The sequence below is a fragment of the Opisthocomus hoazin genome, chromosome 7 (assembly GCF_030867145.1).
Source record: "Opisthocomus hoazin isolate bOpiHoa1 chromosome 7, bOpiHoa1.hap1, whole genome shotgun sequence".
Classification (NCBI taxonomy): domain Eukaryota; kingdom Metazoa; phylum Chordata; class Aves; order Opisthocomiformes; family Opisthocomidae; genus Opisthocomus; species Opisthocomus hoazin.
The window spans coordinates 45,701,252-45,727,365 of NC_134420.1; the positions used below are offsets into that span (position 1 = coordinate 45,701,252).

General features: G+C 40.1%; 1 protein-coding gene across 13 annotated transcripts in view; it reads right to left on the reverse strand.

The window, feature by feature from the left end:
• RALGAPA1 (Ral GTPase activating protein catalytic subunit alpha 1) overlaps positions 1-26,114 on the reverse strand; it is a 141,847-nt gene that overhangs the window by 8,014 nt on the left and 107,719 nt on the right. For 11 of the 13 annotated variants that reach the window (XM_075425367.1, XM_075425366.1, XM_075425365.1 and 8 more), the window contains one exon: positions 1,869-1,993. In XM_075425367.1, the coding sequence (XP_075281482.1) occupies positions 1,869-1,993 (125 nt within the window). Of the gene's footprint in view, positions 1-1,187; positions 1,219-1,868; positions 1,994-26,114 lie in introns of all 13 variants that reach the window. The other 2 variants (XM_075425359.1, XM_075425360.1) reach the window with 1 other exon arrangement.

The window sequence follows — 26,114 nt, forward strand, 5'->3', positions numbered from 1 at the left end:
AAAGTCATAATCTCTTTCCAGATCATGTTAGAGAATACCAAGTATGACTAGGACAATTTTTAAAGGAATACAGGAATTGCCACCATAGAGCAGTGTTCTCCAATGCACCAAACTAGTACAGAAAAGCAGCTTTGCTTCACCTGCAAAGAACGGACTAGAGGAAGAGAGCAGAATGATTTAGCCCGGAATGAGATTTCCGAAAAGTGAACAGGCAGAACCGGCACAAGTGCACTAGAATACAGAATATACACTGGCCATTCAAACGTGTCTGGTGTTGAATACTTACTGAGTGCATTGGGTAGGAAATGTGGCAAGGACTGGTATCCCTGATTATTGTTTTTAATGTTTCTAGCTACAGATTTTTCCTATTCAAATGTTTTCATACATTAAATTATGTTACCATCTTTTTATACTGATTTACTTAGTTTTAAATTACTTTTTAATTTTGTTTCCCTTTGGTCTTGACTATTTGCACTGGCATGAGTGTACCACTTGTTATGCTTTGAAACTGCACGTCATTTCTGCTTATGGTTTGTACTTTCAAGCAAAGCAGTCTCAACGATTTAACATCTCTCAGTCATTTTTTCTGTAGTCCTATCACAACTCTTCTATAGTTTTAGAATTTATTTCTGCGTATTTTTGCAATTAAGAAACGGATTTTGAGATAACAACTTGCCAAATTGATTTATTCTTACAAAATGTATTTTATTTAGATTCACAGCTTTTCCACAGAAACATTTTGATTTATTCGTCATTAAATAAAGGTTTCTGAACAAAGAATTTCAAGTGTTACACATTCTTCTTCTCCTTCTCTCCTATGTTATCACTGCAGAATGTCTTACAACATCAATGAAAGACAGTACAGGTTACAAAACACACCACTGCCATCCAGTACTACTTGTTCATGCTGAGAAACAAAGGTCAACACAATAGTGTTACTCATTCAACAACTGTCTCTATCATTAGTTACCTTAATCCCAGAACCAGTGTTAGTGCTTCATGCAGACCTGAGGTTAGTAAAAGACTAAAACTTTTAAGAAGATGTAGTGGTCATTTCTCAATCAGTGTGAAATTCTTTTTAGTGTGAACAAGGGCAACAAGGAAAGTTTGCATACAATTTGGTTACAAGTTTAGTGCTCTAGTAAAAGTAAGAGGAACAAAGGGGTTTTTTGGACACTTTGTCTTACCTTCAGATAAACAGAACTGATATTTAATGATCTAAAAAGAGGGGAAATAAAATAATGAAATAATCATAAGGAGTTCAAGAAATTTCAGAACAGGAAGGCCTTGAGTTACTCATTTTCTTTTACCGATTTTCTCATTAGTAACTGAAAATGCAGTATCCTCTTATAAAACAGGTGTTTTACTGGGAAGCAAAAATGACTCTAAAACCAACTTTGCAGCTAGTAACCTGGAAGGAAAATTGATGGTTGCAAGACTCTCAGACTTCCAACTTAAAACTACATTCTAAAAATGTAGTCAGCCTTAAAACTTTCTTATAAGGGAAGGTGTACTTAGGTTGAAGAATGTATCTACCCCAACTAGCCTGGAGGAAGGAGTACCAATGCTTCCACAGAGGCTTTATACAGGGGAATAAGACAAAATTTGCTGTAAAAATACAGGGTCTGGTTGTTATGTTAAAACAGCTGGCGAAATCTTAATGCCAGGCACTGGCTCACGATGCCAGGCAACACAATAAAGATTTAAAAGTAACTTTGTCCAGGTTCTCAAAATACGTACACATAGTCTTTCAGATTAATGGTAACTCCTAATGATGTGAGAAGGTCTGAATTTTTAGTTTTTATAAGTTAAGGATACTGCATTGCAAATAAGAGCGTATAAAACCAGTTCTTTGCTGTACTTCTTACCTGCATCTGAGGGCAAATGGTGGTAAGGTGCTGGACAGAAAACCTGAGCAGCAAAATCCTCGAAAGTCGTAGGCTCCAGATGATGTTGAACAATTGTTTGCAGGTATCGTGCTCTCTCCTCATAACTGGTTTAGCCAAGAATTAAGGATCAATTTATATCATGTACTGTAACTGCTAAGTATCAGTGATTAATAATTCAGAATTCTTGCTTTTGTTAAATACATATCATGTATGTCAGTGACTGTACACTCTTATTTTTAATTCTTTACATAACTATGATATTATCTGATACACTTTAATATTAACTGTAAGACAAACGTGAATAATATAAACCTTATGGTCCAACTATCTTTTTTTCACATCTGATACAAAACTTTCTGATTTTTTTTTCAAACAACAGCAACTTAAACATTCTCTTTTAAGTAATTGATTTGGCTCTACCCTGGTCACAATTAAATATAAAAACATTACAATTTTGTAAGAGGTATAGCACGAAAAATAGCCTTAGCATCAACAAAATTAATTATTTTGCACTTTCCTGTAAGAAACTGCTTCCATAATCCCTGAACACACACACACGCAGTTAAGCTAAATACATAGCGAAATTTGAGTATTGGGAAAAACACCTCGTCAATTATGCTGTTAAAACATAAAGCAAGAATATTTGCAAAGAATCCACAGGACCCTTAAATACTGGCTAACAGGGTGTCGGCAGGGCACTGACAGCAAACTACTGTACTTCCTTTTCCCTGTGTTCTCCGTCTCTGATATTATTGACAAGAGACCGGCATCTTGAAGTGTTGTTGCTTTTGAAGAACCCTCTCCAGGCTTCTTGTTCCAGCAGGCCTGATTGTGCTGTTAGCACAGAGAGAGCAAGAAAAAGAGAGAATACTTCTGCTGTTCATGAAAGCAACTATGGAAATGGCTGTCAAAATGTAGAGCAGCAGGCAGCAACATACAATTATCAAGAAAAACCACCATGCTGACTTCACGTCGTACAGTTCCTGAACTGAGAAATCAGTTAACCTTTTCTCTCACAACTTTCAAAGTCCTCCAGCTGGACTCAATATGCTGAATGAGGGAGACCTTCTCCAGTTATGTTATAGAACCATAAAATGATCAGAAATTTTTCCTGGCATTTACGGTTGTTTACACTTTTTTCATATTTTATTTGTAGATAGTGAGATCATTTCCTCTTTACATAGCTGCGTTCTATTTCCCTAAAAAACCCAAACAAATCAGCATGCTCTGGAGGAATGCACTCAGAACCAGTTTCTCTAAGGTTCTGGGTTCTGATTTCAGGTTTACTGCTCTCTTTGGGGAGGACAGGGGCAGTGAGGAAACTACTGTTCTGACTCAATTGCATCAGCTGTGAAATGGGGATAATATTCACCTTCCATGCATTTTTTAGCAATCCAAAGATAAAAACTGCATTATAAGTGATAAGAGTTTTTAATAATATGTGCTAAGTTTTAAACTAAATAATAATACTATTTTCATTTATGATAAGCAATTAAATTCTTGGTTCTAAATTACAGCTGGAAACAATACCTTTCATCTTAGCTTTTAAAACTGTACTTCAACAATTACAGAACTTTTCCTATGAAACTTTTTTGCAGATGTTTTCTGTACAATATTTACAGTAGCTTTTGTGGTATATCTCAATATGAAAAAATGTATAGAGAATATGTTAATTTAAAACAACTTCTAGCGAATAAGATGATCTTCACTGTACTACCTCAGACCACAACTTGGTTACCTAGTGAAACCGGGAAACAATTTTTCCTCCAAAAAACGTGTTCCAAATTCTTTCTGGATCCCGAGACAGCTGAACCTCAGCAGAGGTCTCAGGCTGGAGAAGCTATAATAGAAGCACTGGGACAAGAGAAAATATAAAAATCTCCCATTGTAACGGTTCTTAGGTTGGGGGATAAACACAGTATTGAGTCTTAACAGAGGAGAGTAATATAGCACAGTTTTTAAGAGGCTATGTATAAGTGGCAGAGGATGAAACTGATGGTTGAAGTCTAAATAATACTATGTATCTCACAACTTGTTGAAAAGCACTTTTTTCATTGGGGGAGATTCACAGCTGCTGAATTTTCTGCAGTTAATAGAGTCCTTTGATTCACAGCAGTGCCCCTTGCACAAAAAATACCGGCCTTTGTGTATTACCAGAAACTAATTTTCTATTTGGCTGAAAAGGGAAAAATGGGGTTATTGCTTCTCCCTCCTACAGAGCTTTTCATTATGCCTGATGCACTCAACTTCTAAGCTCTTCTGAGAAAAAAAATAACTGAAGAGGCAAGAGGTAGAAAAATGAGCTTGTTAGCACATTAGAAGTGAAGTATCTTGGTGGGCCCTAGAAATTCCCAGTGGTGTGTTAACTTATCACTCTATGCATGCTGGCACTGATAGTCTCCCAATTGATCACTCTCTTTTTGCACCAAAGGTGCTGCCAGGAAGCAAAGGCTGAAGGCCCACAGGAGAACAGGCTGCTATCAAAACAAGCTGTTTTTAAAAGTCTGCTTGAATGGGTAAAATGTTTCATGAAAAAGTAGGGTGGAGACACCTACCTGCTTTTAAAATGCACTACTTTCAGAGGTCTCTGAAGGAAACCTTTTAGTTTATCCTATTATATCCAAAGCTTATACACAAGTAAGGCAAAAATGAAGGAAAGTTACTGCTTTGAATGCAACAAGGACATTCCCATTCTCCAATCTAGGCACCTAACTCCTAACCAAATAAAGAAGTCTCGACACAGATGCTGACTGAGGAGGATAATGGTGTTTTCATTACACAGTAGAGAGGAGAGGACATGCTTCTATCAGTTCTAAAAGTCCAATTCAAATGCACACTTAGTATACCCAGCGAAAAGTAATTCAGCAGCCAGGTTGCCTCTTGTCCTAACAATCCACAAAGCCATCTGCAGGTTGTTAAAAGCAGAACCACGTTTAAAAACAAAGCAAAAATATGATGTGAACACCAAGTCCAAAGCTTGCAGTATTCTGCACTAAGAAATGAGGCACTTTCCTCAGAAGACCTCCTTTTCTGTAGGAGAGACTCAGTAGCTGAGATTGGGATACTTTTATCTTCTATTCACTTATGCTTTGAGAACATTCTAGTAGTTCAAAACTCCAAATTTGTATGCTGTTGTGGCTGAGAGAATCTAGTTCTACGCTGTATTTGAATGCAACTATCTGCATGAGTGACCATAAACCCATGGTAGTTAATGTCTACATTACTTCTAATAGGCTGGACATTTATTTCTTTAAAATGCTGCTCTCTAGGGAAGAATTATTAGCACCTACAAATTGAGTGGCACATACAAACTCAGTCGCTAGTAATAATAGGGCAATGCAAGCTGTACTCTTACTGTGAGTGGATGTTGCCACTGGCATCAGCAATTACGGTGGAATGGGAAGGATGCACAGACAAACCAACGGAGAAAGACTCTGGCACAGAGAGTGACTAAACACTTCAACAACAGTGTTGTGAGCTTTCTGCTTTGGAAGAAGGTGCTAACTGGAACAAAAGAGAACCAGTAAAAAGGTAAGATATACATTAATTACACAGGCACTCACCCAAACCTGTCAGCTAAAAACTTGCAGATATATAATATGCAAAATGCCTAACAAAATAATCTAAGGACTTCTTATACTTTTTCAGAAGATATTGTTCTGAAAAATGCAATCAATACAAGAAAAAAAATCAGAAATTGTACCTTTATAGGTCACTCAGGCAGCAGTCCCTTCAGCTAAAATTTTATTTGCATTACAATCCATTCTACTTATTCTCTAGATCTGAAATTATTTCTATTAATACTGAAAATACTGTACTTTCCATTATTACTGTAAATGTGCCATTTTTTTAGACCTGTTGATTTGCACTTGTGAAAAGTACCGAAAATCCTGGCTGTCAGATCACCTACTTATGCTTAATATCTCTGAAAAACAACATCTCATGTCTTAACCTAATAGCTCTCCATCACTGTTGATTGTACCACTTTCTTTTTTAACTCAAGCTCTGTTTAGATTCCTATGTGAGAACACATCCACATCTTGCAGATCCTTTTTGCATAATCTAAGCTAAAACTTTTTCTAGCCACCTACATGAACAAATTATCTAGGCTCTTACTTCACATCTCAGTTACTGCCATACCCTTTTCTCTGGCCTCAACAAATGAATTTTTATTCCTCCCTATACCTACTCGGAGCACTGCAGAGCCCGGCTTCTGAACATACTGCTTAGATGCGGCATTCTCTTCAGATATTGCCATCAGTCTGCCACTCCCTAGCACAAATGCAGGCTACTTATTTTAACTTAATAGTCCATACCTATTTGATCAATTTTATCAAAACTACTCTTGCCTCCAGTCAGTTAACACAAACAGTCACTCTCACTCATCTCAACATTTTTGGACAGGCACTTTTGTTCTATTTTCCATGTGGCTTCCTACGCCTAGCACCAGGTCTCCCTAAGTGTCCACAACACTATCTCCCCTCAAACTCTTCCCTTTGCTATGATGCTTATTGAAAAAAACCCAAGGAAAACACCCCGCAAGACTTAAGTCTGTTGCTGTGCAGGTCACACAACTATTCACGCTGTCTCTATTATTTCACATTTCCCTCAATTTTGTATTTGCCTTTGTTTGTTGTCTTCAGTTTTATACTCAGCTTTTTCACTTCTTGGGGGGCAGACACCATCTGTCTTGTGCTGTACTCCATCTCAGTATAACGAGACTGGGGCTTATGATATATACATGCCACAATAATACAAGCAAAACAGCCCTCCTCCTTACATCTTCACCCACCATCTTAATCTTTTTCCTTTATATCCAAAACAACTCCCTCATATTGTCAAATTTTAATTTTTTTTATCCAGGGCTTTGTCATCCTTCAATTTGGTGAGGAAATCTGTTGCTACATTTTCCCACATCTCCAGTTGTTTAGTCCTTAATTTTTCCTCTCCTGTAATTTCCACCATGCAATCTCCATAAAATTTTCAAGACTTTAATTAAGGATATGGCACTTCACAATCCTGTAATCTATCTATTACCAGAGAATCTAAGTGCTAGATTCACAAAAGAGCTGGAGAAGAAATCCTAGTGCCTGCTCCAAAGGCCATTTGATAACAACGCTTCCTGAGCAGGGACTGGAATCCAGGGACTCTCCTCTCCCAGGAAAGCACCATAACCATTAGGCTATACAGATGAGCATGTACTTTCCCTGTGATTCAGAGGAGATCTTATTTTATGAAACGAAGAGCAATTTCAGCAGTGAACGGAGTGTGCCTGATTACAAAATGTCCTCAGTTCCGATGGCTGGAACGGTTTTGTAAGAGGCAGGAGATGTGGCCTCAGAATTGGAAACCGCTCGCTCATTTCCTGGCTGATTGATCTAACGAGGGAGTTACCTCCTGTTGGGTTTGTGTGGGCTCTAATCCAGCGAGTACACCTTCAAAACTCTCAGCATTGCTGCCTTGCAGGTCAGATGAGCAAAGAAATATCTGCCTACTCAATGGATAAAGACAGGCATGAACTGGGAATTTGGCAGTTCAGGATATAGGAAGGCCTTCGTCAGCTCTGGTGTGTGCTGAAGCGGGCAGATCTCCAGGGAAGGGTTGCAGTGACAGGTCCAGATACCTGTGAACTGCAGAGGCATCTAAGACTAGGCACTTGCTGTGTGGAGATTCTCATTGCCTGTATTTTAGATGCAGGCACCTATAATGCCAGTCGGAAGGAACATGGGTCAGATAAACCGAGCAGTTACATGCCTAACTGCTCTCAAAACTTTTGGAAAAAAATAAATACAATGTTTTATCAACATAGATTTCCTCAGCACTTCTGGAGGCAAGGATTACGCTGGGGAACCTACTCAATGACAGAAACTTCAAAAAGGGCTGAAGAGACGCACAGGTCATTAACGCACTGAAACGGTGACAGAGATATTTGTAATGTCAGATCAATGTTTCACTTGTTCAACAAAATTTAAAAGGAATGCATTTGTGAAGTACCTGAAGTCATCAATGGCAGCAACTATGTATTTCTGCCAAAGTCAAAAGAAAGCGTTCACCACTTCAGATACCACAATAAAATGTTATGCCTTAGCTTCCATTTTAGTAGATGACTTCAAGATGATGTCTGGATGATTTAAAATGCATCAACATCACTATAGCTCAGGAAATACCCTACAACTATGAATTTCCAAGCTGTAAGCTCAACAATGCTGCAGGTATCTCTGCCCCCCTACCGATGGGCTGGTCAAGTCCAGTAGACTGATAACACAACGTCTTTTTTCTTTTTTAGGAAAAGAAAAAAAATAAAATCAGAATAATAACAAAAGGACTCCCTTTGTGAAAGGGAGTAAAAATGTGGGCTCTTCACTCAATTTTTTTCCATCACTGTGTCTCTCATTCAGAAAAACCGAACAAAAATCGAATGAGACACTTCCATTAAAGTTTTACTCATAAATCTTCCCTCCTGATGCTTAAGTATTTACAGATACGTCCACACCTGTGTAGTATATAAGAATATAACTGTATACTGGAATATGCGATCACAAGCCTGACAGTACGTAGTACCTGAGATTCTTTGATTCCAGTGCTAGGGAAAAGAGAAGGTTTTGGTGATTGCCTAGAAACGCCTCTTAGAAAAAAGCCAGAGAATACGTTTCTAAATAGCAAGATGGACTTTTTCAGGTTAAATTACAAACTACTGTCAGAAATACATGTACAGCTGCATCCCTGGCAGTTCCAACTGTTAGTAAAATCATCTAAGAAGTCAATATATATTGATATGATTGTGGAGGGTATGACTTTGTCAGCCAGGCATTTGGAAAATAATTTAGACAAGCAGAAATCAAAGCACTGCTCCCTCCTTAACTGGAAAATGAAAATGCTCTACCCAGAGATACTTGCTTGTACATGTGCAAGAGGTTTTCTAATTGCATGTATATGCTATTTAGGTAAAAAGAGATGAACAGTATTTTAAAAAAGCTACATAAGATGGCACCCTCTCGGTTACTACATTTGCCCCCTCAGCAAATTTAGAAGCACACCTCTTCTTTTCTAGAAAAAAAACCAAATCTGTAGTATTGTCAACATACAAAAATGCTCCCAGGGTATTAAAGACCAAAGTAAACAAAGAAACAGTGAGGCACAGTGAATGGCATATGTTGGTATGAGATTTTAAGTTCCATGCTCCCTGGCCTGAAAAGGTGTGCAAACCCCACAGAATTAATTGCTACAGTTTGAGGTGCTTAAAATGATGAAAGCATCAGTTTTACTGGGCAGATTTTTCCAAGTAAATTACGATTTCTGATGTCCAAATGTGAAAGGAGGATTGCCTCCAGTAACAAGTACAGGCTAGGACCAAGGTTTTACAGAAGCTGAAAGGAGAAGTTAGCCATAGCAGAATTTGACTTCTAAAGGAAGGCAGGACAAAATCCACACATCACAGAAATGGAAGTTTTTTCTGCGAAATCTCACTCTGAAAGAAGAGATTGTGCAGTGGTTGTCAAACCAGCTGAACTCATACTGAGTCACAGCAATTTGTACTCTTTGTTGGCTCTCAGTATTAAGGCTGTAAGTCGGGCTGCTATTGATCCAGTGTTGGAAGCCCTGCAACTAGCTGCGTTTTGTACGTAGGTGGGTGATCAGTATCAACTGGCCACACTGAGAGGAATAGTTAAAGTTCTCTTATATTCCGAAAAGTGACTCTGTAGAAGTGGCATCATGGTGTTCCCTATTTATTGCATTTCAGTGATTTCCACATCTAGTTTGCACAGTATACAAATAAAGAGATTTTTTTTCCAGCTGCAACTTCTGTTTACTCAAGTCAACTTGATACCTCAAAGTCATCCTGGGTTCCTTTCTGTCTCTTAAATACTGCCAATATTGAAAATGGCATATAAATATTTTGCTCTGTGCATCTGTTACGCAGCTATGCTGTAAATGAAAGCAGCTTCTGCATATGCAATTGGAACTTAGCCACAACACTGATGACTCCAAGCAGAATTCAGTTCATTGGATGCAAGTTACTCAGGTGAAAGAGAAGAAAAAAAAATTACTATGCTAAAATATACACTACTAAACAGGCAAAATAATTAATAATTTTATAGTCTTCTAAGGTGATTTTTCTCTCCACTGAAACCATATTTTCAATGCTAATGATGGCACTGTTGCAATAAAATGTAACAATCTATTTTCTTCCTCATAAAAAGTGAACATAAAACTCAGAAGACTTGAAGCTGTATTTTAAAAGTAAACTTCTAAGTTACATTTCACGAAAATATTTTGAAACTGCAGAAGGGACTCAGTGTTAATTACCCAAAATCACAAATTTTAAGAAGTAATGTATATATATGCCAATCTACTAATTAATGTAGATATCTGATAAAAAACTGAAAATAAACATGTAAAAAATAATAGACTAAGACTGCAGAATTTCAAACATAAAATGTAATATCTAACATCCTTAAAAATATTTTTCAAAGTTGTAACTGCAAAAGGGCTTTCAGAGGCAATTTCTGAGGTATATTTCTTTATGAAGAAAATAGAGGAATATCTAATAGATAAATCCACAAAAATTAATCCCATCACTCCAGATCTTGCAATTTGTTTCCAATGCATATAGTTGTATCACTCTTTCAATGAATATAATGAAAATCATTTTTTATTTTTTATACTACTAAAAAGTTCAATAAATCTGTAACAAATTGAAAGTTATTGGGCAAGTTATAACACCATAGATTTTTTTGCCATTTAGAGGCTTTTTTCTTTTCAGAATACTAATCTTACAGATAAAGAAGATTACTTCCAGTATATCTACCCTATAGTTAAATGGTCAAAAGTCCTGCGAGGTAAGCATAGGTTAGATACAGTTGCAGCCACTGTTTCCATGTCAATGCTACTGCTTTCTGCCTAGTTTACTAACACATTATATATTGAAAGGCATTGACTTTATCTTCATTTTTACAGTGTGAGAACTTTCAAAATTGCTAAATTACTGCAAGAAATTTTTACTTGATGCTTACATTTTCATTGGAGAACCTAATCCATTTAACATTCTGCAGTACCGTCCTTCTAGGAAAGTCCTTGATATATTGTTTATTTTTATGTTGTTCCATCAGATCTTACAGCTAACTAAATTCTTCAGTGGTTTATAACATCATCTAGGAAGAAAAAGCTGCGATTCATCAGCACAGACAAAGCTGGGCTTTAATGCATTCCTATAACCATATTGCCAAGTCTATATTGTTTACTTTGCGTCTCAATTAAGAGACAGGCAGGACACCTGGTACTTCTTTATCTAAGTCCCACAGGCTGCCAGATGACTCAAAATCCGTAACAGGTGCTAAGGCAGTGTGAGTGTAGCACCATTAACACAAGCTGGAATTGGGTAAAATTTGGACTACGCTTAACCACTTAAAACACTCAATTATGAAATGAAAAATGTAACCACTCTACACCAAGCTCCTTTACAAAAGGCACATATAAAGATACCTACAATTAAAGTGCAAGTGTAATGGACTTAACATAAATTTTAATTTCAGTATAAATATTCTCCACAATTAAACTATATAAAAACCAGCTATATAAAAAAAGCTTTTTTTTTTTTTTTTTTTTAAGATAACCATATAAAATAAACATTGAATTGAATGAAGTCTAATTCTGATAATTTGCTTAGGCAGCAAAAATGACAAAACTGATGCTCAGACTTCTAGCAATTTCAAAGCTAAGGGAAAAAAATCTGAATTAACAATACTTATTGAATTCTTCAACTCTGTAGAATCCAGAAGTTACTTTATTTTGATGACTTTGGCAAATGAAAGCATCTTATGGAAGGATTTAAAAAACAGCAAGGTTCAAGTGAGAAACTATAGGATACAAGATACTCCTCTGCACGGAAAAATCCCACTGTGAATCTCTTTTCAGCTCTTTATCAGCTAAAGGTGACTGAACTAAGTATTAAGCTTAGACACTGACAGAATACACCTCACGAGAGAAAACAAGTATCAGAAATTTTACAGCAGGCAATTACTTAAGAACTATCTGTATCTAAATGTGCAGTAATCAAATTAAGTTTCTATTTAATATTGTAATTATCAAGAACACAATATAGTGATTTTATTACCAGAGTAAGCAGTAACAAAGTACAGTAAACTGTCATTTAAGACGGTGTCATAGTATCTATGATAAACAGCATATTGGCTTAAACTAATGCACTATATGCCTCTAGGGAACGACAGGCTCAGAGACTGGGTTTTAACATCAGAATCTATCCATTAATCTTGACTTTAACACAATCTACTCTGCACTAAGAGGAAGAATGGGCATTCAATGAATTATCTGTTTGAAATATAGCAGGAGCATATTAACACAAACATACAGTAGAAAGTCTCACTTTTGGTATACCATTTATTGTGTACTGTTGGTTTTACAAACCCTGAACTGCATTTTAGCATGAAATTAAAAAGACAGCAAGATCAAATGGCTCGCAGTATCAGAAGGACAAATACCTCAATGCTCTAACAGATTACTCATTAAATTTACTGGCTGTGTGGTCAGAAGACTGATGACAGTATTTACAAATACCCCACTCTCCCATGTTCTAGTAACAGGCTACGGACGTGGCAACAAAACAGTGAAGGAAACAGTACAGAAGCTCTTATGCAGGCAGAACTCCTGCTCCAACTTCCAGGGAGGATCTGTCTTACTAATGTGTCCAGGATGGGAATGAATGAGGCTACAAGCTACACTAATTGTTCTGAAGCCCGTTACAGCCACCGCTGCTCCAGGCCCTCCTCGGAGCGACGCTCCTGCCGGCAGACGGAACAGAACGGCTCGGCCCGCAGGCAGTGCTCGCTGGGCAGCACCGGCTTTGCCGGAGGCGGCAAGGCAGGCACAGGGCCAACGGGCCAAGGGACAGAAGTGTATTAAGGATGCTGCACCAAATGTGCCAGTGAGAGATGTTAAGGTGTCGCAGGCATCACTTCAGGCCACAAATAATGTGGATAGTATGGGCCAGGGGCAACCGCAGCCCCACATACTAACTCCCGATTTTGGGAGAGGGATTTACCCCCACTCTGGCACTCAGCATTATATCAGTTTTAACTCAACTAATCAAGGTTGATGAGTGTAAAAATACATAAGCAAAACCATCTCTTTGCTCTCTGGTATTAGCATGAACGCTTAAGCCCACTGTTCATACGTTCAAATGTTTAAATTTCTATCTTAAATACTTTCTCTGCTTATATATACTTATTAATTGATGAGAGAAACAGCAACGAAAAAGCCTTTCACGAACATATCACTACAAACTGTAGAATTACACAAATATGAAATTATATTAACATTAAATACTGTCCAGCAAAACAGACTGCACATGAAGACATGTATTAATTTGCATTTCCACACTCCATAGTAACAAAGAAAACTTCTCATGAGAAATTTTGTCATTAATTCCAATCTGTACTTTAATAAACTTTACAACTACTGTTCTTTTTTTTCTTTTATAGCTGAAGAGAATGTTTTCTCTTTACCCTGGTTCACTGCAGTACCGGTACGAGATAATCTACTTATAAGTCTCTTCAGAGGGCAGTAAAGTCAATTTTAAAAATTATTTTTAAAACTCGAAGACAGGCTGCTTCTGTTTAAACAAAGAAAACAAATATTAATTTTCAGTCACTTCCCTCTGTCTTTATTTTGAAGGGCAATTAGTAAAGCAGCCCCTTCGCCCTCCTCCCTAGTGCTGTCAAGCTGTTGAGAGCAGTTTGCAGCACTACAATGGCACTATTGTGAACACAGCCTGGGCTTCCTTCCCACAGAGAGTTAAATGGGCAGTTCCTGCTGCCCATGATTGGTGTCCAGTGAAACAATACTTAAGAGCCAGGTTTTATCAGTTCCACGCCAAAGAAGTGAAGCCAGGGAACCCAAGCCTTCATATCATGCTGAACCATATGCCGACCCTGCTGGCCCCAAAGGTTTATCACTAGGAATCAGGATCCATCATGTCCCCTGTGAAATTTCACTTCACATACCTTCTGTGAAACGCATGGTTTTGCTGAAAACTGACCTTTTTCCACAATTGGCAAGAACAGATGGACGGTAACTATCATCTGGCAAGCAGAAATTAAAAGATTTTCCAATAGTCTGCATTCTTCTATGTTTGCGAGGAGAAGCACTGAGAAGCAGGTAGACATATTTGTGACCCACAGATCTATTCAGGTGCAGTTAATCGGCAATTAAACTATTTTCTCAATGTCTATAAAGTATATCGTGATTAATTTGATTGGCCAGGCTATGATTAGGACTCATGTCGTTTGGACTACCATATGGTAATTCCAATTAGCGTAATACTAACTTTTAATCCTTGGTTTATGTTAGTTTATTCCATTTTTCTATTATGTGGCACAAACAGAATAACCTATATACACACACACCCTTTTTTGTTATAATTTTGACCTGTTTAATTAATGAATGTTGTTACCTGAAGTGTATTCCATCTCCAGGTAGGTATTTCCACATACTGGCTGGTATTGTATAAAACCCCTTTTTTCAGTAACTTAAATACAGACCTGTAGGAGAACAAAGACAACCAACGTGCTAGTTTCTATTCATCTCCTCATTTTTTTTTTTCCTGGTACCTATCATCTTCTAATCCCTCTGCTGGCACTAGAAAGCATGCCCCAACTGTCCCGATTACCATATGCAGAATGACACAGAAACAGTTTGCCAATATTTTACTCAGTTCACCCAAACCCATAATTCTATTTCACACACACTGCTGTCTGTCAGTTTTGCTTGCTACAAATAATTTCCCACATCCACCAGCAATGTAAATATCAGAATCAACCATACACAATAGTACATACTTGTTCTTTATATATACACAGCTTTTAGTGTTTTAACATACAAATCTTTCATGTTGTTTGCAAATCACTTATCTGTTATTAGGGGCAAATTTATCACTAGAAAAGGATTAAATCAATAAACAACGCTGTCTTTTGCAACATAAAAATAGGGCTTATATAGTTTAAAAACATTTCTACCTTTAAAGCGTAGAAACATCAGGAAAAATTGTTTAATCTTCCCTGCTTTTATTCACAGACTTCTGAGAGCTATCAAAGAAATCCGTACGCATTCTAACCCCCTAAGGGGGCAAGAGTCTTAACATTTTAACAAAGGGATTTTGTTACCCAAAATGTTTATTTAATTAATAAGGTTAAGTAAGTACTAAGAAAAAACCTGTCATTTTGTGTTATGTACAAGGCAATCAACTCTGCATAAGACTGAACTAGTTTATATTTTTCACTCCAGTTTAAGGACTCCTAGCCTTCTCCCTGCAGACTTTTGTTTAAAAGACGGATCTATACACCTTTAAAACACATTTTATACTGAAAGGGTGATCACTCTACTAACTTCTGGTTTACAACATAGAAAAATTTTCTACCTTAAAAATATGCAGGAACAAAGAACAACTCCCCTCCCTCATGTGATCTATACCGACAGATCCAAATTCAGAAGTTCTAGGAGGCTGTTAAAGCACCTCACTGCTTTTCAGGGCAGCCCACTGACATCCTTTTATTCCAAAACAGAATGCCACCGGCATCAGCCTACCCATATTTTATACAGAAGTCGGTAGAACCAACAGCCTCCCCCTTCAGATGGACATATTCAATTTATGAAAGAATGCAGAAGTAAAAGAATCTAGAATGTATTTTTCTTAGCAGTACAAAAAGATTTGAGTCTCCTTCGTAACAGTCTACAAAACCAACCGAGCACTCAGCTCTTCATAAGTGCAATTATTAGTAGAAAATTGTATTATTAGAGTCAATCAGTTTTGTCTCATTTGATATTTCACTTTTTACCGCTTTCAAATGAGTCTCATGCATTTCATTAGGGAAGAGTAACTAATAAATAAAGCTGTACTACTAACTAAAAAACAAGCTATAGATATCTTGTGATGACAACAACATTATTACCCTTAAGCCCATGCGCTTACACTATGCCTCTTCAACAGGTGCCCCCAGCATCCTAGTTCGTATCTGCAGACAGCCCACAGGAAGAGGTACAGACAGAAGAGCTACCCAGGGTAGAGAAGGCACGTTCTGTGGGATTAGCAGCAAGGCAATTACTGAAGAAAATATGTTACCTGAACACGTGCAAATCCAGAACTGCTGCTAAAAGTATGTATGTGTTTTGCAAAAAAACCTCACAGACTACATACATGAAAATATATTACATTACAACATAGCTTTCCAGCCTCACACTTCAATTTATTCCTCATATTAAAAATGCATGAAAACCAACTGATGTGTACAGAATCACAGAATCACAGAATAGTAGGGGTTGGAAGGGACCTCTGTGGGTCATCTAGTCCAACCCCCCCGCCGAAGCAGGGTCACCTACAGCAGGCTGCACAGGACCTTGTCCAGGCGGGTCTTGAATATCTCCAGAGAAGGAGACTCCACAACCTCCCTGGGCAGCCTGTTCCAGTGCTCCGTCACCCTCAGAGAGAAGAAGTTCCTCCTCATGTTCAGACGGAACTTCCTGTGCCTCAGTTTGTGCCCATTACCCCTTGTCCTGTCACTGGGCACCACTGAAAAGAGCTTGGCCCCATCCTCCTGACACCCACCCTTCAGATATTTGTAGGCATTTATAAGGTCCCCTCGCAGCCTTCTCTTCTTCAGGCTGAACAAGCCCAGTTCCCTCAACCTCTCCTCGTAGGGGAGATGCTCCAGTCCCCTCACCATCCTTGTAGCCCTCCGCTGGACTCTCTCCAGTAGCTCTTCATCCTTCTTGAACTGGGGAGCCCAGAACTGGACACAGTACTCCAGATGAGGCCTCACCAGGGCAGTGTAGAGGGGAAGGAGAACCTCCCTTGTCCTGCTGGCCACACTCTTCTTGATGCACCCCAGGATCCCATTGGCCTTCTTGGCAGCCAGGGCACACTGCTGGCTCATAGTTAACCTGTCATCCACCAGGACACCCAGGTCCCTCTCCGCAGAGCTGCTCTCCAGCAGGTCCACCCCAAGCCTGTACTGGTGCATGAGGTTGTTCCTCCCCAGGTGCAGGACCCTGCACTTGCCCTTGTTGAACCTCATCAGGTTCCTCTCTGCCCAACTTTCCAGCCTATCCAGGTCACGCTGAATGGCAGCACAGCCTTCTGGTGTATCTACCACACCTCCCAGTTTGGTGTCGTCAGCAAACTTGCTGAGGGTACATTCTAACTCTTCATCCAGGTCGTTGATGAAGAAGTTAAACAAGACTGGGCCCAGTACTGACCCCTGAGGGACACCACTTGTCACCAGCCTCCAACTAGACTCAGCGCCGCTGATGACAACCCTCTGAGTTCTGCCATTCAGCCAGTTCTCTATCCACTTCACCGACCACTCATCCAGCCCACACTTCCTCAGCTTCCCCAGGAGGATATCATGGGAGACTGTGTCGAAAGCCTTGCTGAAGTCAAGGTAGATAACATCCACAGCTCTCCCTTCGTCTACCCAGCCAGTCATGTCATCGTAGAAAGCTATCAGATTGGTCAGGCATGATTTGCCCTTGGTGAATCCATGCTGACTACTCCTGATAACCTTCTTTTCTTCCACTTGCTTCATGATGGCCTCCAGGATAAGCTGCTCCATCACCTTTCCCGGGATGGAGGTGAGGCTGACCGGCCTGTAGTTCCCTGGGTCCTCCTTCTTGCCCTTTTTGAAGATTGGAGTGACATTGGCCTTTCTCCAGTCCTCGGGCACCTCTCCTGTCCTCCAGGACCTCTCAAAGATGATGGAGAGTGGCTCAGCAATGACATCCGCCAGCTCCCTCAGCACTCGTGGGTGCATTCCATCGGGGCCCATGGATTTGTGGACATCCAGATCACTTAAGCGATCCCTCACACAGTCCTCCTCAACCAAGGGAAAGTCGTGCTCTTTGTAGGCTTCTTCTCTTACCTCCGGGGCCTGGGATTCCTGAGGGCCAGTCTTAGCACTGAAGACTGAAGCAAAGAAGGCATTCATTAGCTCTGCCTTCTCCGCATCCTCCGTCACCAGGACACCCGCCTCATTCAGCAGCGGCCCCACGTTGTCCCTAGCCTTCCTTTTGCTGCTGATGTAGTTGAAGAAGCCCTTCTTGTTGTTTCTGACATCCCTTGCCAGCTTCAATTCCAGGTGAGCCTTGGCCTTCCTCGTCGCATCCCTGCATGCTCTCACTACGTTTCTGTACTCTTCCCAAGTGGCCTGTCCCTCTTTCCACATGCTATGCACCTTTCTCTTCTGCCTGATCCCCGCTAGAAGCTCCTTGTTTAACCATGCAGGTCTCCTGCCTCCTTTGCTAAATTTCTTTCTCAGGGGGATGCATTGCTCCTGTGCATGGAAGAAGTGTTGTTTAAAAAGCGACCAGCACTCATGGACCCCCCTGCCTTCGAGAGCCCTGGCCCACGGGATTCCTCCCAGTAGCTCCTTGAAGAGGGCAAAGTCAGCCCTCCTGAGGTCCAGGGTTTTGATCCTGCTTATCGCCCTGCTTCCTCCACGCAGGATCCTGAACTCGACCATTTCATGGTCACTGCAGCCGAGTCTACCTCCAACCTTCACGTCCTCCACCAGTCCCTCCTTGTTTGTTAACACGAGGTCCAGCAGCGCGCCTTTCCTTGTTGGTTCCTCCACCACTTGCATCAGAAAGTTATCATCGATGCTCTGTAGGAACCTCCTGGATTGCGCCTGCCTAGCTGTATGGTCTTCCCAGCTGATGTCAGGGTGGTTGAAGTCCCCCATGAGAACCAGAGCCTGTGACTGTGAGGCTGCTTGCAGCTGCCTGTAGAAGGCTTCATCAACCTCCTCCTCCTGGTCGGGTGGCCTGTAGTATACACCCACCGTAATGTCACCCGTGTGAGCCTGTCCCTTAATTCTAACCCACAAGCTTTCAACTCCTTCTTCACTTGCCCCCAGGCCAAGCTCAATGCATTCCAGTTGCTCCCTCACATATAGAGCAACTCCCCCACCTCTCCTTGTTGACCTGTCTTTCCTAAAGAGTCTGTAGCCATCTATGACAGCATGCCAGTCATGCGAGTTGTCCCACCACGTTTCTGTGATGGCGACCAAGTCGTAGCCGTCCTGCTGTATAATGGCTTCCAGCTCCTCCTGTTTATTGGCCATACTACGTGCATTGGTGTAAACACACTTGAGCTGGGCTGTCAATCTCACCCCTGGCCTTGGCACTCCAAGCCTAGGCTCATCCCTAGTGAGCTGGGCAATATCCCCTTCCCCCTTCGAACCTAGTTTAAAGCCCTCTCAATGAGCCCCGCCAGCTCGTGGCCAAGAATTCTTTTCCCCCTTTGTGATAGCTGAGCTCCACTTGTTGCCAGCAGGCCCGGTGCTGTGTATACCTCCCCATGATCAAAAAAGCCAAAATTTGACCCATGGCACCAGTCCCTGAGCCACCTGTTAACCAGGTGAGTTTTCTTGCCCCTTTCAGTGCTGTCCCCTGCCACTGATGGGATGGAGGAAAACACCACCTGCGCCCCTGATCCCTCAACCAGTCGCCCTAGTGCCCTGAAGTCCCTTTTGATGGCCTTGGGACTTCTTTCTGCTACCTCGTCCCCGCCAACCTGCATTACCAAGAGGGGGTAGTAATCAGAAGGCCGCACCAGACCAGGGAGTTTCTTCGCAACATCCCTAACCCGGGCCCCAGGGAGGCAGCAGACTTCCCTGTGGGATGGGTCCGGTCGGCAGATCGGGCCCTCTGTTCCCCTCAGAAGGGAATCACCTATGACAATGACCCTCCTTTTTTTCTTAGTTGAGGCAGTTGTAATACGTGGGGCTGTCTGACTCGTTCTAGGCAACCCCCTGGATGGAGCCTCACCTTCACCCACATCCTCTGTGGCCAGTCCCTCACATTCCAGAGCCCCATACCTGTTGCTTAAGGGCAACTGGGCAGGTGAGGGAGGCCAGGGGGAAATTCGCTTGCCCCCCCGAGCAGGGACCTGTTTCCATTCCCCCCCATCTCTTAGGCCCCCTCTTTCTGCTTGGTGGCAAGAGGGTTGGGGGTTCTCTGCTTTCTGTGGAGCCGCCTCCTGCTGCCGCTGCCTCAGGGAGGGCAGGGTACGGCTCCACCAGTCGATCTCCCTCTCACACTCCCGGATGCTCCTCAGCCTCTCCACTTCCTCCTTCAGTTCTGCCACCAGGCCAAGCAGGTCATTCACCTGCTCGCACCGAACACAGCCGTTGTCTCTGCTGTCCTCCGGTACGAGCGCCAGGCTCAGGCACTCCCTGCAGCCAGAGACCTGGACACGCGCGTTCTTGCGTGGGGCCTCCGTCTGGGTCCCCACACTCCTTCGAGCAACACCTTTACCACGGGTGGTAACCATGGCTAGAATATCTCCTGGAAGAGCGATGCCCACTACTTGAGTTGCCAGAAGGGGCGTCTACATGAAAATGCAGTTAATACAGCAGCTTGGTACACACATCTGCAAGTATTTCTCCAGCAGTTATCTGAAGTGTCTATATGACAAACACTAAGGCAAGAGTTTAAAAACCTGTTACAAATGTTGGTTCAATCAGTTGTCTCTAGTGGCTAAAATCAAAGGCATTTAAAGTGATGCTTTGGAATTATTCCTTCAAAACAATCCTACTCTTTCAACAGGTAACTAATAAATGACGGCTGAGAACAGGCTTGCACTACCCCTGAGGTCCAATTGTTACTCAGAACACTGCCTACTTTTGCTCCCTGGTGTTGCATTTTAACTCTAATTGCATGATCAAGCCAATAAATTGGACTCAGGGGACAGAAAAACACTACAAAAGTACCTACCTTCACAAAACCAGAGGCTGCAAGAAAATGCACTTCAAACAGAAGTGTGGCAAGACAAGACAAGTGAAGGAGAGGTATCAAGGCTTAAAAGACAGTCATTAATACTGACAGATTACTGCAATTCTGGCTGTCAAGGTGATCGATTTAAGCAGCATATGCCAATCAATACACGCCTCATTTACTGAGCAGCATTAGATATATAGTTAGGTGAGATGTCCCCAAGACAGGATTTCAAACCATACTTAACGAACATAAATAGCACAATTTATGCTTTGGAATCTTCGCTGTTTTTTCATTTGGCCTTTTTTTAATTGGGCAAACTTCAGTGTGATGTTATCCACACAAAAGTTATTTTAGATTATTCTATTACACTGCACTGCCATCATGTATACAATTCCTTTACGTAAGATATTTCAAACTGTACCAATATTCTGTACAACATATTCAACCACTAATCTTCAACGTGAACATTCTTACATTCAGCAGTTATTTAAGTACTGCTCATTTCGCTTTTTTTGGATTAGTGGTTTGTCATTCTGAGTACTTTAGTCCTCCATGGTTTACAAGAAACAAAATCTTCCTGGTATTTCCCCTGGAGATTTCCTTACAACAGTCTCTTACTGTTCAAATATATGTGTGACATCCAAGGAAAATTCGTTAACTGGATGTATTAGTTCAGGTGAAAAATTCTATGAAGATACTAAAAATAGCTATTGCACACACATGCGCATGCAAAAACACACAGATGCATGACTCTATAGAGAGATACAAAACTTTCCTGTTCTATTTAGGTCTTCTTATAATGCACAGGGAACTGTTACACATGATTCCTTGAAACTGAAATACTTCAACAGTCCATTAAAATGATCAGCCTTGGCAATCCTCGGTTTTTCATGTTATACCATTGTATGCAATCATCTAATTAACCACATTTTGAATTATTAAATTGAATTAAAAGATAAGTAAGTTGTCAGCAGAACTATGATTTGGGAGAACAGCAAAACTGAGTAAGTCAAAGTACAGGAAAGACTGAACATCCTATTCTCTAGCTTACAATTCTTGCTTGAACTTGGAAAACAATTTCCGTTGCTAAACAGTAAAACAGATTTTAGAAATAACTCCATTTTCTTCAGGAAAAAAACAGCAGGGGTCATATGATGAACTCATTCATTGGTCTTAAACTCTTCTCAGGTAAGGCTGCAATGGTATGATTCAGGGATGGAATAAATATTAACTGAAATTCTGAAATATTCAATTATTTGTTGTAAAGCATATAGAGCAGCATATAAAAAGTGTACGAAACATTATTTTTAATGTCTGTTTCTTCTCACCTGTGATGACAGAAAAGTCAGTAATAGGCATGTTAAAAGCTTATTAAATGTCCTGTATCAAAATTGTATTGCCAGAAACACAGCAAAGTTTGCCAAGAATCTTGGCATATGGCAACTCAAAAAAATTCTAAACCAAAACATATTAGAAGAGCAATTATAATGACATGCATTATTCCTTTCACTATACCAATATAATTTAGTGGCACCGTGAAAAATGAATTCATGATACGTATTGAAGGAGAGCGCGCACCCCTTATGCCTTTTCCATTTGATACACAGTCATCATTGATGCAGTATCACTGCATTCACTTTTTTCTTACAGATGCTCATGCATCTTTAAGATAGAAAACTTACTGGACTTAGAGGAAGGCAAACTGGCATTGCCAAAATCAGTGCTTTCCAGCTTTAACTTCTAAATTTCTGTATTGGTGAGAACTCTCTAAAATCATCTCAAGTTCCAGTTTGAAAATGTATATCAAACAAATATTCACAATGAAATCGGACAAATGTGGCCAGAGAATCTGAACACTCTTTGCTCACTATATGTCATTAATAATGAACGCTTTCTTTTTAAAGATAAGCTTTCCAATGTCTGCAGTTTTATCTTGAGGCAGATGACGGTCAAACATGCACAACCAACTGTGACACTACCAGTTGCAATAAAACCCTTTCTTGGGGCAGCTGAATATCACATCAAGCAAGAAAGCTTCTTCTGAGCTATGACTTTTTAATACAGAGGAAACTTTTAACAAACCACTCACATTATTTTACTCATAAAGAAGTCATTGTCTTGTCAGATACCATACAGGGTTAATATCTTCCTTTTCTCTGGAAGACAATTGTCTGAAAAGGTTAGCTACAATACATCAAGTACCAACTGCTTATGAATACAATCTCAAAAAAAATAGGGGGATGTAAATTTTCCAGTTTCGATAAAAAAGATTAATTTATCCACTCAGATTAAGATTTCTTCTATAATATTTTGTAATGGAATAATTAAAACATCATTACATTTTTGCTATTTAAATGGATCTGTTTCATATGACCAAAAAAATGACATCTAAAAAAAGGAATGACAATTCTTGACATTATATCAAAGCTTTTGTGGACTATTGTAAAGAAGTGAAAATTATGCTATGATGATTATAGATAAAACAGTCATCTATATTCCAGGTGTCCTAAAATTTCAACAAATTTCAGATTTAAAAGATGCTAAATAGGATTTCTAACTGTGTGTCTAGCTACATACTAGGTAGCATAGGATTTCTAACTGTGTGTCTAGCTACATACTAGGTAGCATCCTTTGGGAGGGGAATACTACATAAGACAGAAAGCATGGTGTCTGAATTGCACTGTCTGAAGTGCAGATAGTTTGGAATAATTGTTAACACTCCAAGATTTGTGTACGGTGTGCAAAAAGTAACACTGGTTCTTTCACAACTGGAATTTCACTCCCACAAGGGTTGTAGCATTCTTCTTGTTTTGTTGCAGTAAATTTAACAAGTTGGATCACTGGAGGTGCCTAGTACGCCAAGTAAAGAATATTATCTTGGTGTACCTCTTGGCATCTGGCTAACTTCTGTTGTTTATTCAGGAAGTTCAAGTAAAATTTTATATGAAGCCACTCTTACTATTGTTCAAAATATTTAGTATTGATCCATTTCCTACACATGACAGATTCTGAATTCAGAATGTGACAAAGTGCTTGCTCTGCGATGCAAGCCATGAACAAAACTGTTCCTATGGGGAATTTCAATGCAATTCAGCAAATAAAGAGTATTTAACAATCCCTTAAATACTGGCCTCCTTATTCTAACTGCAGTAAAAATAATTGTTGTCAACATTCGGTCCCATTATCACACCTGCTGTTATAAGTCTTACAAGTTTTCCCAGCATACGTGCAGCTGGAGTGTATATAGGAGATAAACACGTACTCCTTAGACAATGACAAATGCAATGAGAAGAAGAAATGCATCAGCTATGAGATCGGGAAGGGGGTACTGATGCTTCATTAGCAAGACAGTACAAGTATTTTGTGTGTGTCACCTGCTCCTGCGTGCATGCATGCCAGGAGGGACTGTTACAAGAACGCCAGGCCACCAAAAAGTAGCGAGAGACTGCAGATTCCTTGAAGGGGAAACGAAAGCAAATTCCACAAATCAATGCAGAAATTCCACCCAAAATGGCAATATTCTCTTCACACAGCTGCAGCAATGAAAATGTCAATCATCAAGTTAAAGCAGGACACCTGCCATGCCTGACCGATGTTAGCTGATAAATTCAGTAGATTTCTAATCTTAAAATACTAAAATATGGAAACATGTTGTTACAGTATTCTGAGCAAAGAATAAAAACACAGAGCAGATGAAACCTTTAAAAATAATTAAAAAATGAAATCTTCAAAATGTTTTGCTGTCTAAGTTTGCCATCAGAAGTATCAAAATAACGTCAGAAAGAGGAAGGTGATCGACAGAATACGTCAATCTCAGAAAGCTACTTCAGACCATACAATATGGGCTCAAAGTCGGGGCAGACTATAAAAGGGAGATGAGCAGAATTTCCTGTATCCATGCGACCATTATTATACTATTCACACGTACTACCCATTGCCACATCGTGATTAACAGACTAGCGCAATAAGGAAAAAGTTGCAATCAGGTTACATGAAGAGGACTGAATATCCCTGCTGATTACAAATGACAGCTGATTTTTTTCAGTCAGGTCTGCACTTAGAAAATGCACTAACTCAGAGGACGGATAAAACCTCCTCGGAAGTAGGAGGGCCAAACTTAGTGCCACTTTCTTCACATCCCATACGCAAGCAATCAACACAGTCCTGCTTTTTAATTAACTGTTTACCATGATCCATCCTCACCACAAAGATCTGCAATGTGATATTGTAAATGTTTCTCAAATATAGATAATCACAGACCTACATATCATCATCAACTCCACACTGAGCCAAAAGACGCCCACCAAATATTACATAGTACAGTGAAATGAACCGTGAACCTGCAGGCACGGAGACACCCGTACACTGATGCTGGCTTTGAAGCAAAAAGAGCTAATACAGAAGTGTAGGCCTTGAAATGTGTTCTCCTTGACGGAACTTTCAAGTATTCTTGTTCGCTCAAGTTCCCTATTAAACTGAATTTCTATTAGGAACTTTGATGATGGTTAGTAAACTAACACTGCTTATAAGTAAGTAAGCAAACTTATATTAGATACTCATAAGCAAGTAAACAAAATTTAATTTCGAGCAGATCACGTCAGAATTCTTTGTCACTGACACTGTTATGGTCCTGGGCATGTGGGAAGCCTTTACTATCAGCTTCACTTTTCCATCTGGGTCTCTACTTTCTGTGTACCTTCTGAAAAACAACTTTTCTATTCCTTTTTTCCTCCTTTTTCAAACCTATTGTTTTCACCACTCTGAGATCTTTTTTTCTTTGCTCCAACAATACTCCAACACAAGGAAAGACCACCTTGATCAATGAGTCCTGTCTTCCGCAGAAGACATTAGGTCTGGCGGGGTCTACAGAAAAGCTATTTAACCAGAGACCATAAAATAGTCCTTCCCCCACACCCTTTGGTCCACAACAAACTTAAAAGACAGCAGTGAACTGCTACAGCCATAGCTAAAATACGCCAGAGGAAAAAAGTGGGAGACACTAAAGACAATCCTTCAAGTCGTCAATTCCTCGCTATTGCAGGAACATAAGTAGATTCAAATTGCAAATATTCCTAGCTAACAGACCATGTCCATGTTACAGGAAACACCCAACAGCCTTTGCCATTCTTGTATGAAGGAAATTCCTTCTTGACCTCAAATCTGCCCATGGGTTGAGCACCAAGAACACGTCCATGACATTTTTAATCAAGAGTTTTTCAAACCACTGAGAGCTAGGCTGAACTTTGAAAAGTTTAACACTTTTTTGCGGTTCTCCAACACAATTGACTCCACGATAGCCTAATTCAAGCCAGGGAAGATTGTAGAGTTTTTTCTAATTTCTAATTTCACACCAAGCAAACAGCTTTTAAAGAACTGCCCACACCCCCATTTTAATGTTTAAAGTATTACACAAAGCACTGAATATAAGATACTCCAAGC